At 45.4% G+C, this 17,306-nt stretch overlaps 1 protein-coding gene across 1 annotated transcript in view; it reads left to right on the top strand.

Moving 5' to 3' along the window:
* The first annotated feature begins 661 nt into the window (after positions 1 to 661).
* Positions 662 to 17,306, top strand: part of LOC126232574 (ionotropic receptor 75a-like) — a 37,245-nt gene continuing 20,600 nt past the window's right edge. Inside the window, exons 1-3 of the mRNA XM_049942806.1 lie at positions 662 to 683; positions 2,827 to 3,038; positions 13,982 to 14,259. Coding sequence (XP_049798763.1) covers positions 662 to 683; positions 2,827 to 3,038; positions 13,982 to 14,259 — 512 coding nt within the window. The remainder of the gene's footprint in view (positions 684 to 2,826; positions 3,039 to 13,981; positions 14,260 to 17,306) is intronic.

The raw sequence follows: 17,306 nt of genomic DNA, 5'->3' as shown, positions 1-17,306 counted from the left end.
GATTAGTAGCGGTTCCAAGGTCAAGAAACCCGAAAACGACGAGGAGAGCAGTGTGCTGACCACATGCCCCTTCATATCGCATCTGATGATGTCATTGGCTGAAGATGACACAGCTGTCGATCGGGCCCATTTGGCACGTCTACTGCAAAAGCTCGGAACATTTCATTTCTACCTTTGTACAGAAAATGCATCACATCATAATGAGAAGATGGTAGTGAATAATGTACAGGGGTGGCCGGAACTCACGATCGGAATGTGTTCAACTGTACGTTAATTTTCGCGGTTACATAGTTCTGGAAATGTATTCTAGGTTGAAAATAGTGTTCCCTGGCCGTAGTTCGTCTGTCTTCTGGTAGAACTCACTCAAATTACAACAATGCAGGCGTCAGTCCATGACAATACGGCACGTGATTGCGTTGTTTCGCTTGTGGTTCTGGCGATTAAACGGCACGTGATCGTGTTCTGTTTTGTTACCGAGGTAATACTGTTGTAAACTTTGTGTTATAATGGCAGATACAAGCAGATTTACAACTGAAGAACTTCTCATTCTTAGCATACAGGTACATGAAAAAGAACGAACAGGTTGGACATATGATGAAATTAGGAGAAAAATTTTTAGCCGCTTCAAGAAAGAAGCCCAACTGAAGCTAATCTTCGGAAGATGGAAAGAAAGGGCTTCGCAGGTGAGCCTGTGGCGGTTGCACCACGCTGTGGAAGACCCAAGAAATACGACAACGATAATGAAGTCACTGAATACATATGTGCGTCATTGATTTGTTCACCATTAAAATCGAAAAGGAAGCGATCGGCGGAAATGTACATCCCCAGAACCTCCATGTGTTGTTGGATGAGGAAAGATGGTTACTGTTCATTTCGAACAGATAGCATCCATGAATTAAGTGATCGTATTATGAATACGCGCTGTGATTCGTACAACCAGTTACGAGCAGCTTTTGCCATCAGCGACTCTCCACGAGGTTATGTTGATAGATGAAAGTGCTGTGTATCGTAGCTCCCGGTCTCCAGGCGTTTAATCCTCGGCGACAGAGAACCCTAAGAATGATCACTCCCCAAGTGCTGCGCTGGGCAAGCAGACGCACATCGCAGCGAATCCAACTCTGTGCCGAGAATGATGGTCAGCATGCAGAAGGAGTTTGAAGTACACTACTGGCCATTAAAATTACTACACCACGAACATGATGTGCTACAGACGCGAAATTTAACCGACAGGAAGAAGATGCTGTGATATACAAATGATTAGCTTTCCAGAGCATTCACACAACGTTGGCGCCGGTGGTGACACCTACAACGTGCTGACTTGAGGAAAGTTTTCAACCGATTTCTCATACACGAACAGCAGTTGACCGGCGTTGTCTGGTGAAACGTTGTTGTGATGCCTCGTGTAAGGAGGAGAAATGCGTACCATCACTTTTCTGACTTTGATAAAGGTCGGATTGTAGCCTATGGCGATTGCAGTTTATCGAATCGCGACAATGCTACTCGCTTTGGTCGAGATCCAATGACTGTTAGCAGAATATGGAACCGGTGGGTTCAGGAGGGTAATACGGAACGCCGTGAAGGAACCCAACGGCCTCGTATCACTAGCAGTGGAGATGACAGGCATCTTATCCGCATGGCTGTAACGGATCGTGCAGCCACGTCTCGATCCCTGAGTCAACAGATGGGGACGTTTTCAAGACAACAACCATCTGCACGAACAGTTCGATGACGTTTGCAGCAGCATGGACTATCAGCTCGGAGACAATGGCTGCGGTTACCCTTGACGCTGCATAACAGGCAGGACCGCCTGCGATGGTGTACTCAACGACGAACCTGGGTGCGCAAATGGCAAAACGTCATTTTTTCGGATGAATCCAGGTTCTGTTTACAGCATCATGATGGTCACATCCGTGTTTGGGGACATGGCGGTGAACGCACATTGGAAGCGTGTATTCGTCATCGCCATACTGGCGTATCACCCGGCATGATGGTATGGGGTGCCATTGGTTACGCGTCTCGGTCACCTCTTGTTCGCATTGACGGCACTTTGTACAGTGGACGTTACATTTCAGATGTGTTACGACCCGTGGGTCTACCCTTCATTCGATCCCTGCGAAACCCTACATTTCAGCAGGATAATGCAGGACCGCATGTTGCAGGTCCTGTACGGGCCTTTCTGGATACAGAAAATGTTCGACTGCTGCCCTGGCCAGCACATTCTCCAGATCTCTCACCAATTGAAAACGTCTGGTCAATGGCGGCCGAGCAACTGGCTCGTCACAATACGCCAGTCACTACTCTCGATGAGCTGTGGTATCGTGTTGAATCTGCATGGGCAGCTGTACCTATACACGCCATCCAAGCTCTGTTTGACTCAATGCCCAGGCGTATCAATGCCTTTATTATGGCCAGAGGTGGTTGTTCTGGGTACTGATTTCTCAGGATATATGCACCCAAATTGCGTGAAAATGTAATCCCTTGTCAGTTCTAGTATAATATATTTGCCCAATGTACACCCGCTTATCATCTGCATTTCTTCTTGGTGTAGCAATTTTAATGGCCAGTCCTGTATGTAAGAAGTGTGCAAGAACATTCGTTTCTGTGTTATTCCCATTCTGCATGTATCGTTTTCTGTTAAATGCATTTTCTTCTGGACCTACAGTCGCTTCATGTTTCTGTTTGAGTCTCATGTCGTCTCTTGATTCGGTACAACAATGTTAAACATTTTTGATGGCGACTTCTGCCCCACCAGCTGTAAGGAACAGCTGCTCCCCACGGTTTTCTGTGTTGGCGGGTGACAGCGCACTGTTGGTCGCTCCCCCTCAGGCACGACTCTGGACACGGAGCGGCCCAGCTGGCGCATGCTGGTGTTCCTGAGCTTCGCGTGCGCCCTGCTGCTGGACACCTACTACACGGCCGCCATCGTCACCTCGCTGCTGCTGCCCCCGCCCAGGACCATCAACAGCAAGGCCGATCTGGTGCACAGCGAGCTCGCCGTCGGCATGGAGAACATCAGCTACACACACGAGTACTTCGAGGTACGGTGTTCCGCTCTCACTGCACACATTTACGTACAGGATGTCGAGGGAAGGAGTCCCCGATTACAAAATTAAAAATAAATATCTTGAAAACTAAATCGACAGACGAGTACAAAAAAGAAATTAGAATTATATTAATACTTTCATCTGCTAACGGGCGTTGATATATATCAACGAGGACAGGTGAAAATATGTGCCCCGACCGGGACTCGAACCCGGCATCTTTTGCTAACATGGCAGACGCTCTACCCATCTTTTTTTTAATCTCACTTTTTCCGTTTTCGTTCTTTGTATCTGCTCGTGGCGGACGTCGCAAGACACCCGTTTCAGTTCGTCGTTGATCCATTAACTCAGTTTTTTTATTACAGAGGACAGCTAACCCTCGGACAGAACACGCTGAGCTACCGTGCCGGCTCCAGCTGAGCCATCGAGGGCACAGAAGATGGTGCGATTGCGGGGACTATCTCACGCACACCTCCCTCGAGACCCACAATCTCACCTTGTATGTTCACAAACTACACTCGTAGTGTCCCACCCCAACACACTCATTACTCGTGGAAGACATTCTTACCAAGTCCCGTAAGAGTTCGGAGAATATGTGTGCACCCGCACAAAAGAAGAAGGTCGTGGCCGGTGTTGTCAGAACTATATACTTATATGGATATGGTGTCTGTTCTTTAGGACATGTCCGAAAGAGCAGACACCATATCCATATAAGTATATAGTACAACAAGAGGTACGTTTTCTGTGAACCTGTAAGAATTTTATGCTGAAGTTTCGAAATAGTTCGAAAAGCTGCTAACAGATGGCACTGTACGCTATTTATTTATTTAGCTTATGGCATATAACACATCATATAGAAAAGACATAAAAATCATAAGACACAGAAATAAAGAGTAGTCACAGTGTGTAACATATAGTTGTAGATATAAAAGTGTTTAAAAATAGTGTATATAACAAACAAAAGTTCACAAACAAACATCCAGATTTGTGACATAGTCTATTGCACTTTCAGTCGCGGTCAGAAACTCATTGGGGTCTCCTGCAAAACGTCTCAGAGGACAATCTTCCACGATGTGACGAATCGTCTGCCGGTCCGCACCGCAGTCACATCTCGGGGTGGTGATTTTACCCCACCTGTGGAGGCTGTCTGCACATCTGCCGTTATTTGTCCGAATTCGATTCAGGGTCGTCCAAGTTTTCCTTGGCAAATTGAATCCTGGTGGTTGGACATTGATGCATGGCATATTCTGCAGGTTTTGGGGCACAGATTCTCTCCACCGCATTTTCCAGAGGTTGCCATAATCCGGGTTGAGGGGATGCGTATTTTTTGCCTTTTTTAAAGAGGGGTGTCTTGAGCGCAATCTGTTCATCTCCAGGGCAGGAACATCCTTATGGATTGGCAGTTTCTCGTTGTTCAGCACTTTTCCATACTCGCGTAAGAGAGCGTTCTCTCTGCACAGGTCCGGTGGGGGAATGTTGCTCAGTATAGGTAGCCAGTGTAAAGGCGTTGGCTTTATTGTTCCTGATATCATCCTCATTGTGTAGTTTAGTTGAGCATCGATCATGCCTGTGTGTTTACTGTTTAGCCATACCGGTGCGGCATATTCTGCTGTTGTGTAGACAAGTCCCAGAGCCGAAGATCTCAGTACAGCCGCGGAAGAGCCCCACGTGGTCCCACATAGCTTCTGTATGATATTATTTCGAGTTTTAAGTTTTGCGGCTGTATTACGTAGGTGTTCCTTGAATGTTAGGGTTCTGTCAAAGGTGACGCCTAGATATCTGGGGTAATTATTATGGTTTAGCTGCCTGTTTTCGAAATGAACGTTAAGCTTTCTTTTTGCTTGGGCATTGTCGAGGTGAAAGCATGTCACCTCCGTTTTTGTCGCGTTTGGCCGTAATCTCCACCTTCGGAAGTAATCTCCCAGCTTTGTTAGATCCGCAGTTAATGTGTTTTCCGTTGCCTCCATTGATCTGCCTGTTGCAGCTATTGCCCAGTCGTCGGCATATCCGAATTTTTGAGAAGTGGTTTCAGGTAAGTCAGATACGTAGAGGTTAAACATCAATGGCGCCAGAACGGAGCCTTGTGGTAAACCATTGTTGAGCTTCATTTGGTCACTTTTTAAGTCGCCCATTATGACTCTGAAACTTCTATCTGTGAGCATGTTATCAATGAGGTTGGCCAGCTTATTACATGGTATAACCCGCAGCAACTTAAATATCAGGCCTTGTCGCCAAACGGTATCATAAGCGGCTGATGGGTCAATAAAGGCTACTGATGTTTTGAGTTTTTTCTGAAAGCTCGCCTCTATATGAGTTGCTAGGGAGAGGATCTGGTCGGTGCAACTGCGGTTGGGTCGAAAACCTGCCTGTTCAATCTGTACCACTTCAAGAATTTTTCCGCTTATTCTATTGTAGATGATACGTTCCAACAGCTTATAGACACAGTTCAGCAGAGCGATAGGGCGATAGTTTTGGGGCATGTAATTAGGTTTGCCTGGCTTTAGTATCGCTATAATCTTTGCTCGTTTAAGCTGGTGTGGGATTATACCCAATTCTAAAATATCTGTTAAGAAGTTTGCGAGCCATGTTCTAGTATATTTTTCACAGTGAAGTAGGAATTCCGGGTGGATGCCATCGAAGCCGGGAGCCTTGCCACTTTTGATTTTTGACAAGGCTGCTGCAACTTCTTCCGCTGTGATAGGCTGGGAAAATTCGGAGGTAGGCGATGCCCTTTGTTTTAAGGATCTTAATTCACGTTTGACGGTCGTGGTGTGTGTTCTGTCCCTTGGTGCTCTTGAGGTTCTAACTATGTGTGCGGCCACATTGTTAGGGGTTATCGGGTGGGTGTCTTTTATTTTACGTTTACTGCCTCCCAGGTTACGGAGTAGGGTCCATGCTTGCCTACTGGATTTAGTGAAATCTAGATTCTCCACGGTGTCCATCCATTTTTCCCGTCGAGCTGCGTCTAAGCTGTGCAACAGTTCGTCCGCGATTTCTTGGTTGTTGGTTTCGGTAAATTCCTGGTACAGGTCTTCGCATCTCTCATTCCAGCCAGGGATGTACTCTTTCCGGTAGCCTCTGGGTACATTCCTCTAAGCCGTGGCGATGACTGCTCCCACAAATCTGTCATAGTTGTCCCTAGTCGGGGGTATCCAACCTAGACACTTGTCAAGGTTTTCTGCAAAGGAGGCCCAGTCTGCCTTCTGGAAATTCCATCGTGGGCGAGGAAAGGATTTTATGATTGGGATGTTAATTCCGACTTTTAAGATAACAGGGCGATGCTGGCTATGTGGGAAAACAGACAGGACTTCACGAGTTGCGGCTAGCGGTTGGTTGTTTTTGTTTTTAGTGACAAAGCATAAATCAGGGTTATAATCTCGTCTCCATGCTGCTGATCGAAATGTTCCGCGGTCCTTGGCGTCGAAAATCAGGTGGGTGTTAGTCTCCTCACTCCAGCTCATCAGGGATTCACCGTTCTGGTCGTTTCGTGCGTACTTCCAGTTCTCATGGTGACTATTAAAGTCTCCTACGTAGATAGCAGGGTGGGGATATTCTTGGAGTACTCCTGGAGGCCATGGACAGCCGGGAGGCTTATAGATGTTAACTATAGTGGTCTCGCCAATTTTGACAGCAACTTCATGTATGTTGTTGTCTGTAGATATCTTACACAGGGAAGCATTTTCTATCTTATTTCGTATGTAGGTTGCCACGCCGTAATTGCGGTGATAGGTGGCTCCCAGTATCTCGAATCCAGGGATTTTTCCTCTAGAGGCCAGCTGATCTATGTTTTCCGCATGAGTCTCTTGTATCGCAACTACGTCGATTTTGTTATGAGTGAGAATTCTCTGGAGAAATTCACATTTGCTCCTACTTATGCCTTCAATGTTTAGGTGGCAGACCCGGAGGCACGGTCCGAGTGCTCTAGTCAATTCTTCATCGTTCATTTGGTCGGTATCACTCATGATGTGTTTACCAGGAGATCCAGCACAGGATTATCTGGATTATCTGGTTGCCTTTAGTGCTAGTACGTTTAGCGTTACCCAGGGTGCACGTGTAGTATTCTACTACGGACGCGAACTAGCCTTACACCCCTGTACGCTGTGCATCTCGTACAGAATCATTGTGCGTGATTAAATTCGTCAAGATTAACACTATAAATGTAACCTGATGTGGCTTGAATTCAAAGATATAGTATTAACAGCAATTGAGAGATTTATACCAATTAAACTAACAAACGACGGAGCTGATCCTGCATGGTACGCAAAACAGGTCAGAACACTGTTGCAGGAACAACGAAAAACCATGCCAAATTTAAACGAAAGCGAAATACTCAACATTGGTTATCTGTTACAGACGCTCGCAATTTAGCGCGGACTTCAATCCGAGATCCTTCCAATAGCTTCCACAACTAAACTTTGTCTCGAAACCTGCCAGAAAATCCAGACAGATTCTGCTTTTACGAGGGGTGTCCAGAAAGTAAATTACGATTGATCGCGAAATAGAAGGCAGCCGCTAGAGCTTTCCGCCAATTCTCTACGCTGGCCTACAGCTAGTTGTCTCTGCAAAATGTTGTCTTCATAGCCAGCGGTTCATGTGAGCAGAGATGAAACTCAGAGGGAGACGCTTACGGGCTGTACTGTGGGTAATCAAACATTTCCAAATGAAAACAATGCAGGAGCATCTTCATTGCCCCTGCAGAATCCGGGTGAGAATTGTCTTGAAGAAGAAACAACACGACAGTTTTGTAATGTCGGCTGCATAGCTTCAGGCGAAATTTCTCACCAAGCCCTCGTACTTGGCGGAAGAAACTACACTCCTGGAAATTGAAATAAGAACACCGTGAATTCATTGTCCCAGGAAGGGGAAACTTTATTGACACATTCCTGGGGTCAGATACATCACATGATCACACTGACAGAACCACAGGCACATAGACACAGGCAACAGAGCATGAACAATGTCGGCACTAGTACAGTGTATATCCACCTTTCGCAGCAATGCAGGCTGCTATTCTCCCATGGAGACGATCTTAGAGATGCTGGATGTAGTCCTGTGGAACGGCTTGCCATGCCATTTCCACCTGGCGCCTCAGTTGGACCAGCGTTCGTGCTGGACGTGCAGACCGCGTGAGACGACGCTTCATCCAGTCCCAAACATGCTCAATGGGGGACAGATCCGGAGATCTTGCTGGCCAGGGTAGTTGACTTACACCTTCTAGAGCACGTTGGGTGGCACGGGATACATGCGGACGTGCATTGTCCTGTTGGAACAGCAAGTTCCCTTGCCGGTCCAGGAATGGTAGAACGATGGGTTCGATGACGGTTTGGATGTACCGTGCACTATTCAGTGTCCCCTCGACGATCACCAGTGGTGTACGGCCAGTGTAGGAGATCGCTCCCCACACCATGATGCCGGGTGTTGGCCCTGTGTGCCTCGGTCGTATGCAGTCCTGATTGTGGCGCTCACCTGCACGGCGCCAAACACGCATACGACCATCATTGGCACCAAGGCAGAAGCGACTCTCATCGCTGAAGACGACACGTCTCCATTCGTCCCTCCATTCACGCCTGTCGCGACACCACTGGAGGCGGGCTGCACGATGTTGGGGCGTGAGCGGAAGACGGCCTAACGGTGTGCGGGACCGTAGCCCAGCTTCATGGAGACGGTTGCGAATGGTCCTCGCCGATACCCCAGGAGCAACAGTGTCCCTAATTTGCTGGGAAGTGGCGGTGCGGTCCCCTACGGCACTGCGTAGGATCCTACGGTCTTGGCGTGCATCCGTGCGTCGCTGCGGTCCGGTCCCAGGTCGACGGGCACGTGCACCTTCCGCCGACCACTGGCGACAACATCGATGTACTGTGGAGTCCTCACGCCCCACGTGTTGAGCAATTCGGCGGTACGTCCACCCGGCCTCCCGCATGCCCACTATACGCCCTCGCTCAAAGTCCGTCAACTGCACATACGGTTCACGTCCACGCTGTCGCGGCATGCTACCAGTGATAAAGACTGCGATGGAGCTCCGTATGCCACGGCAAACTGGCTGACACTGACGGCGGCGGTGCACAAATGCTGCGCAGCTAGCGCCATTCGACGGCCAACAGCGCGGTTCCTGGTGTGTCCGCTGTGCCGTGCGTGTGATCATTGCTTGTACAGCCCTCTCGCAGTGTCCGGAGCAAGTATGGTGGGTCTGACACACCGGTGTCAATGTGTTCTTTTTTCCATTTCCAGGAGTGTATTTTCTAGACGCTCACTGTGAGCTCAGAAATGAGAAGAGCGACGTGATGCTATCTAGGGTCATACTAGACACACTGCCCAACACGTATGTGCAAAGCGTTATCGGATTTTCATAGTCGCTTCCATTTCGCGACAGATCGGAACTTACTTTCTGGACACCCCTCGTATGTAAAGCGTGGTAGCAGGAAGACACACTCAATGCCTTCTCTGCGCAATAGCAATGGAAATACTGTCAATGACAGTGCTGCCAAAGCAGAGATACTAAACACAGCCTTCCGAAATTCCTTCATCAGAGAAAACAAAGTAAATATTCCAGAATCGAGAACAGCTGCCAACATAAGTAACCTAGAAGCAGATATCGTGGGAGTAATGAAACAACTTAGATCATTTAATAAACGCAAGTCCTCCGGTCCAGACAGTGTACCAATTAGGTTCCTTTCAGAGCATGTTGATGCAATAGCTTCCTACTTAACAATCATATACAACCGTTCGCCCGACGAAAGATCCGTACCCAAAGACTGGAAAGTTGCACAGGTCACACCAGTATTCAAGAAAGATAGTAGGATTAATCCACTAAATTACAGACTCATATTATTAATGTAATATGCAACAGCATTTTAGAACATATATTGTGTTCGAACATTACCGCGAAGAGAAAGGTCTATTGAGACATAGTCAACGCGGATTTAGAAAAACACAATTGGCTCTTCGCTCACACGAAGTGTTCAGTGCTTTCGAAAAGAGATTTCCAATTGATTCCGTATTTCTAGATTTACAGAAAGCTTTTGACACTGTACCTCACAAGGGGCTTGTAATCAAACTGCGTGCTAATGGGATATCGTCTCAGTTATGTGACTGGATTCGTGATTTCCTATCAGGAAGTGACGAAAAGTCATCGCGTAAAACAGAAGTGGTTTGTGGCGTTCCCGAAGGTAGTGTTATAAGACTTGTGTTGCTACTTATCTATGTAAACGATTTAGGAGACAGTGTGAGCAGCCTTCTTGCAGGTGACGCTGACGTTTATCATCTAATAAACGTACCAGAAGATCAAAACAAACTGCAAAAAGGCTTAGAAAATATATCTGTATGGTGCGAAAATTGGGAATTGACCCTAAGAAATGAAAAGTGTGGGGTTATCCACATGAGTGCTAAAAGGAAATTGTTAAATTTCTATTACACGATATATCAATCATATCTAAAGGCCATAAATTCAACTAAATACCTAGTAATTACAATTACGAACAACGTAAATTGGAAAGAACTCACAGAAAATGTTACAGGGAAGGTGAATCAAAGCTTGCATTTTACTGGTAGAACACTTAGATCTCAGAAGATGGAACAGACCTATGAAAGAGACTGTCTACACTATGCTTTTCGGTCCCCTTTCGGAGTACTGTTGCGCGGTGTGGTATCCTTACCAGTAAGGATTAACGGAGTATGTAAAGAAAGTTCAAAGAAGGGCAGCACGGTTTGTATTGTCTAGAAACAGCGGGCAGAGTGTCACTGAAACGATGCAGGATTTGGGGTGGGCATCATTAAAACAAAGACGTTTTTCGTTGCGGCGGTATCTTCTCACTAAATTTCAATCGCCTGCTCTCCTTTCCGAAGTCGAAAATATTTGGTTGACGCTGACCTACATAGAGAGAAATGATCATCATAATAAAATAAGGGAGATCAGAGCTCGCAAGGAAAGAGGCGTTAATTTTATCCGCAAACTGTTCGAGAGTGGAACAATAGAGAATTATTGTGAAGGTGGTTCGATGAACTCTCTGCCAGGGACTTAAGTGTGATTTCCAGAGAATCAATGTAGATGTAGATGTAGATCTCTTCAGCAAGCAGTCCTTGCAATCACACTACAATCTCTTCGAAATGTTCACCACTCGTAGTACGGCCGTGACACAAACTAACAATGAAATTTGTCATTACATGCTGCAGTGCCTCAACGGTAATGGATTCAGATGTCGTACAGATCACCGATTCAAGCTCTTCCAGCGTGGCGGGATGGTTCCGGTTGACAGTGTCTTTCAATGTGTCCAAGAAAAAGTGGTTCCAAGGGGACAGATCGGGCGAATGTTTATCATGGAAGCTCTGTTGCCTAGAAATTTAACTCATTTCTGATGGTTTGCAGTAGAGTACAAAGGTTCAATTTTTGTGCTAAGTATTAATATTAGTATAAGAGTTGCAGGTGTTCTAGACATATTTATTACACTTTCATTCAGTCTAACATTTTTGAATCACAACTGCACAAATACATGAAACGAAGTCAACCAGCACGTATCGCTTCACAAGTACGTACTACTACTGACAAATCAAACACAATACGAACACCTAAGATACGAATATAGTGTTACAAAGATAAGTATTTCCAAAAATCGATTTCTTTAACAGCAATAGTTTATGTTACAAATATTTCTCATGTTGTCTTCCACAAAGTTACTGAAGTAATAACGTCAATAACAATACTCGTAACAGTTTTAAATATCTTCCCAAAATTTAGAAAAATATAGTTGCTCTAAATTTGTGATATTTTCGATATTTACATTTTTAATAGAATATGAAAAAATAATACTTCATTACTTCTTTAGTCAAATACAAGAAGCAAATATATTTATGACTTCAGAGAAACGACTGATCTGGTTGTCTAAGTGTATAGGGTACTCCGAGTATTTGTAAGTATGGAGTACTGCGATTGTTTGTATCTACAAATACAAAACATAACTTAAATGGCTGGACCACTAATCAGTTCCACTACGGGTCCCATGCCATGCTGAGTTGACAGGCAGCGTTCCAGCGTTCTTGTTGGCCAGGTTCCCCCCTCCCCGCCAGCTTGATTTCAATTTACTCTGTAATGATACTGTCCCAGAATATGGGAGTCAGAGTCAGAACTTTTATCTCGTCATACCACTGTTCGTATTCCACATAGTATTCAGCTACTGCAGATTTGCTGGGTTGTCCCTGTACACTGTTACGTTGGTGTTCCACCCGAAGAACATGAGACAATATAAATTACATCATTATCAAGTTTCAGAAGCACAACTGTAGCTTTCCTTTTAGTTGATAATTAAAGCTTTATGATTACCCCTTATATGTCGTCAAGTTCTACACTTACTATGCCACTGAAGTTCTCTTTCCAATGCAACAAAAAAATAATTGGTTAACTAAACAACAAATACAGCGTCTTAATTTGGTAGCTATACCCGCAAAATTTTTATCGTATGTCTGAAAATTGGCAACAGTGTCCTGCACAACTTAATGAACGTACACTATGTGATCAAAAGTATCCGGACACCCCCAGAAACATACGTTTTTCATATTAGGTTATTGTGCTGCCACCTACTGCCAGGTACGCCATATCAGCGACCTCGTAGTCATTAGACAAAGTGAGAGAGCAGAATGGGGCGCTCCTCGGAACTTACGGACTTCGAACGTGGTCAGGTGACTGGGTGTCACTTGTGTCATACGTCTGTACGCGAGATTTCCACACTCCTAGACATACCTAGGTCCGCTGTTTCCGATGTGATAGTGAAGTGGAAACGTGAAGAGACACTTACAGCACAAAAGCGTACAGGCCGACCTCGTCTGTTGACTGACAGAGACCGCCGACAGTTGATGAGGGCTGTAATGTGTAATAGGCAGGCATCTATCCAGACCATCACACATGACTTCCCAACTGCTTCACAATCCACTGCAGGTACTATGACAGTTAGGCGAGAGGTGAGAAAACTTGGATTTCACGGTCGAGCGGCTGCTCATAAGCCGCACATCACGCAAGTAAATGCCAAACGACGCCTCGCTTGGTGTAAGGAGCGTGTACATTGGACGATTGAACAGTACAAAAACGTTGTGTGTAGTGACGATTCACTGTATACATTGTGGCGATCCGATGGCAGGGTGGGGGTATTGCGAATGCCCGGTGAACGTCATCTGCCAGCGTATATAGCGTCAACAGTAAAAATCGGAGGCAGTGGTGTTATGGTGTGGTCGTGTTTTTCATGGAGGGGGCTTGCACCTCCTGTTGCTTTGCGTGGTACTATCACAGCACAGGCCTACATTGACGTTTCAAGCACCTTCTTGCTTCCCACTGTTGAAAAGCAATTCGGGGATGGCGTTTGCACCTTTCAACACGTACGAGCACCTGTTCATAATCCCAGCATGTGTCAGAGTGGTTTCATGACAATAACATCCCTGTAGTGGACTGGCCTGCAAAGAGTCCCGACCTGAATCGTGTAGAACACCTTCGGGATGTTTTGGAACGCCGACTTCGTGCCAGGCCTCACCATTCGACATCGATACCTCTCCTCAGTGGAGCACTCCGTGAAGAATGGGCTGCCATTCCCCAAGAAACCTTCCGGAATTGATTGAACGTTTGCGTGAGAAGTTTGGAGCTGTCATCAAGGCTAAGGGTGGGCTAACATCATATTGAATTCCAGCATTAACGATGGAGGGCGCCACGAACTTGTAACTCATTTTCAGCCAGGTGTCCGGACACTTTTGTTCACGTAGTATATGACCCTGATACACCGTATTTACTCCTTCTGGTTATATCTGTTGGGATTCTCTTAGCGCCTCATTGTGCACTCTGTATGAGGAGCATGAGTAGACGCAAAATGTGTGAGCGTAGTCAATGGCTGCGTTCTCAAGTGCTGTTTGAGTTCCATTACAGATCGGGCAACAGCCGTCAGGCTCCACCTTGTTCGTGTGTGCAGAGGAGCAGCGATCCCGTGGACCACGCGCTGATGGCCCAAAAGGTGTGGCCGAGAGGCGCACCCGAGCCCAACTACCACAGCTTACTGGAGGGCGTGCGCAAGGTAGCCACCGAGGCGTTCGCTTTCACCGCCGAGGACGTCAGCCTCTACCCTCTGCTCGACCGCTACGTCACCGAGGTCGACAAGTGCTCGTTGGTCGCCCTCGACTTCATGAAGTCGCGCTCCACCTACATGCCAGTGCGCAAGAACTCCCCTTACAGGGAGCTCGTCACTATAGGGTAACACCGCACATCATTACTCACAGGCCGGCATGCCATCTCTAGTGATCAGCTACTGACTAGACGTCTAAGCTAGATATAAAGTCACCAGACAAAATATTAGTCACCCCCTTAAAACAACAGACTGGTCGCTTTGCAGCGTTGTAGATGGTGTAGAAATGATAACAGTTGGCAAAACTTTGATTGTAGAAAGATCTTGATCGCGCACTTCTCTATTAAGCGTTACACGTTTCGAAATTTCATTATCAGACAAGCTTTTGAATGAAGTGTGCAATAAATTAATGACATACATTATAAACTTTGAACATGGCTGACGTTTGCAGCAACCGTATACACACCGGTGTGGTGTTACTTATGTTTTAATGTTTGACCTTTTGAAGCACATTATGTTTTATTTTTTAATGTATGACTCGAGGAACTCAGCTCTTAAATCACTGTACATCTTTGACGATATGTTCTTCATGTAATTACCTGGCCTTCTGATGAAGTCACCCTTAGAGGCGACGAAACCTGGTCAAGGTATATAGAAAAATTATGCAACCGGTTGGCTGATTTTTACATATTTTTCAAATGAATTATACTGATTCCTTGGAGCTTCTAGAGGAAGGATGATTAGACTTTAACGCCCGGTTGACAGTGTGGTCATTAGAGACGGAGCACAAGCTCTGATTAAGAAAGGATGGGGAAGCAAATCGGCTGGACCCTTTTCATAGGAACAATCCCGGCATTTGCATGGAGCGATTTAGGGTCATCACGGGAAACTTAAATCTGGATGCCAGACGGGGATATGAAGCGCCGTCCTCCCAATTGCAATTTCAGTGTGCTAACCGCAGCGCCACCTCGCTCTGTGGAGCTTCTAAATAGTTGGGATTTTAATTGCTACGTCTGACCCAAATAGCGCCAGGCATTTTTTGTGGAACTGAGACCGGTTGATTTAGAGGGAGATCTGAAATGTAATAGACTGCGATAGTGTTCGTCAGTTGAGAATCGTATACGTGTAGATTATGAACTCCACTGTTGTCGTCTTGCGAAATAAGTGTGTCCACAGCATTCTCATCACGAAGATGTACGATAAAGGACAATATTCGATCACCGATAATATTGAAATAAACATCCTGGTTCATATATATACCGTATGCTGAACGAGTGAGGCCGAGTCAGGTATTAACAACAACCCCCAAAACATCAGAGAACGACATCTGGTCTGATTATTGCAGCTTAAACCCGGCACATGTGCCGTCGCTAGCATGTGTCACTCGAAAAGAGATCAAAATCGAGACCCATGGACCGCAGCTAATGCCCAGTTTCTGTCTTGTTTGGCCCAATAAAGGCGTAGAGCTTTATATGTCACTGCCTTCTTCGAGGTACTCGACTCCAAATGTCCATTTCATGCTGTTACCTTCGCAATATTCGCTCGGAATCTGCCAAAGACGAACGTGAATTCTCTGCCAGATGCAAAACAGATCGTCGCACTGGTTTCCGTTCTCTGTCGATCAATATCTGTTCGGGAGTACTGTGGTGCATAATGCGACTTGTATATCGTTTCTTGTAGGCACTGCACTTTGATGCAGCAACACATCTGGAAACTTTATTTACGCTATGGTCATGGGCACGTCCAAACACGATTGCTGCTTTCTGTCAACATCTCACTTCTTCACGTCGACTCATCTTCCTGCACTGATTCAATACTGCCCCATATAAACCAGTTTACTGCCATGTCTTACAACAGCGGTGGAGAACCAGCGACCAACTGTTGTCATTACTTGTTGTAGGAATACTTCTGTAGTAGAGCAGGCGATTTGGCACCACTTTGAAATATGGAAAGGTCTTGGCCGCACAGTTCTTTATTAAGCATTACACGTTTCGAAATTTCATCATCGTACAAGCTGTGGAATGAAGTGTATAAGAAATTATTGACAAAAATTATACATAAGTGTGCATCTAAGTATTCCAATGCACACAAATTCTGTAAAGTATCGTACTTACCACAAACTAAATACAATACAAATCTCATCTCATGGAGGCATATTTGACAGTGTCATCTATCGAATAGAACCAGTACCAAACTGGTTGTTCGTCTATTGTAATTTGACTTCATTTTGTGATACTTTGTACATTTATTTTGTGATGTTTGCGCACTTATTCCTTCGCACTTATATTTTACTTATTACTCATAAGGGTTTTCTGTTTATATTGTACCACCCAGTTACTGGTTAAAATTTTCTTCTGTTTTGATTATTGACGAAAAACTACCTCTGTTAACTTTTTTTTTACGGTGTGGCTAACGACGCGGTTTTCATACTGTTAGTATGAGTTTCTCTTCGGGAAAAGTAGCGAAAATGTTTTTGTCAAATTTGTTCAAGAGGTGCTGACGTGCACTTAATCACAGTGCATAGAAGTTTGTAAAGTTACTCTTTGACTTGCTTTCTGTGGTCAATGCTAGCACCGCCTACTGGCCACCGTTTAGATCTTTCATAGTTCAATCACCAGACGCAGTTTGGCAATGGTGCTATTCGTTAGACGACGGCCCTGTCCAATATGCCTGCATGAGATGAGATTTGTATTGTATTCAGTTTGTGTGTTCACTTTTGTGAACTCTGTACTAAAGTTTGATTTTATGCAAGTACGATATTATTTGGAGTACTTAGATGCACACTTATGTATAATTTGTGTCAATAATTTCTTTCACACTTCATTCCACAAGTTTCATGATGATGAAATTTCGAAACGCGCAAAGTTTAGTAAAGATTGTGCGATCAACATCTTTCTATATTTCAAAACTGTGCGAAATCTGAATGGCCTCCTGGGTCTACTACGGAAGTATTCCTACATCGAGTAATGATTACAGTTGGTCGATGACCCTCCACTACTGCTGTAAGACGTGGTTGTAAAGTGGTATATATGTGGTAGTGTGGAATCGGCGCAGTAAGGTCACTCGGCGTGAAGAAGTGACACAATGGCAGAAAACAGCAATCGGGTTTGGACGTGCCCATGACGATACCGTAAAAGACGTTGCCAGATGTGTTTGTGAATGAACGAGTACTGTC

Source organism: Schistocerca nitens, chromosome 1 (assembly GCF_023898315.1).
Source record: "Schistocerca nitens isolate TAMUIC-IGC-003100 chromosome 1, iqSchNite1.1, whole genome shotgun sequence".
Classification (NCBI taxonomy): Eukaryota; Metazoa; Arthropoda; class Insecta; order Orthoptera; family Acrididae; genus Schistocerca; species Schistocerca nitens.
Note: the sequence above shows the minus strand (reverse complement) of the source record. Positions and strands in the feature narration are given on the sequence as shown.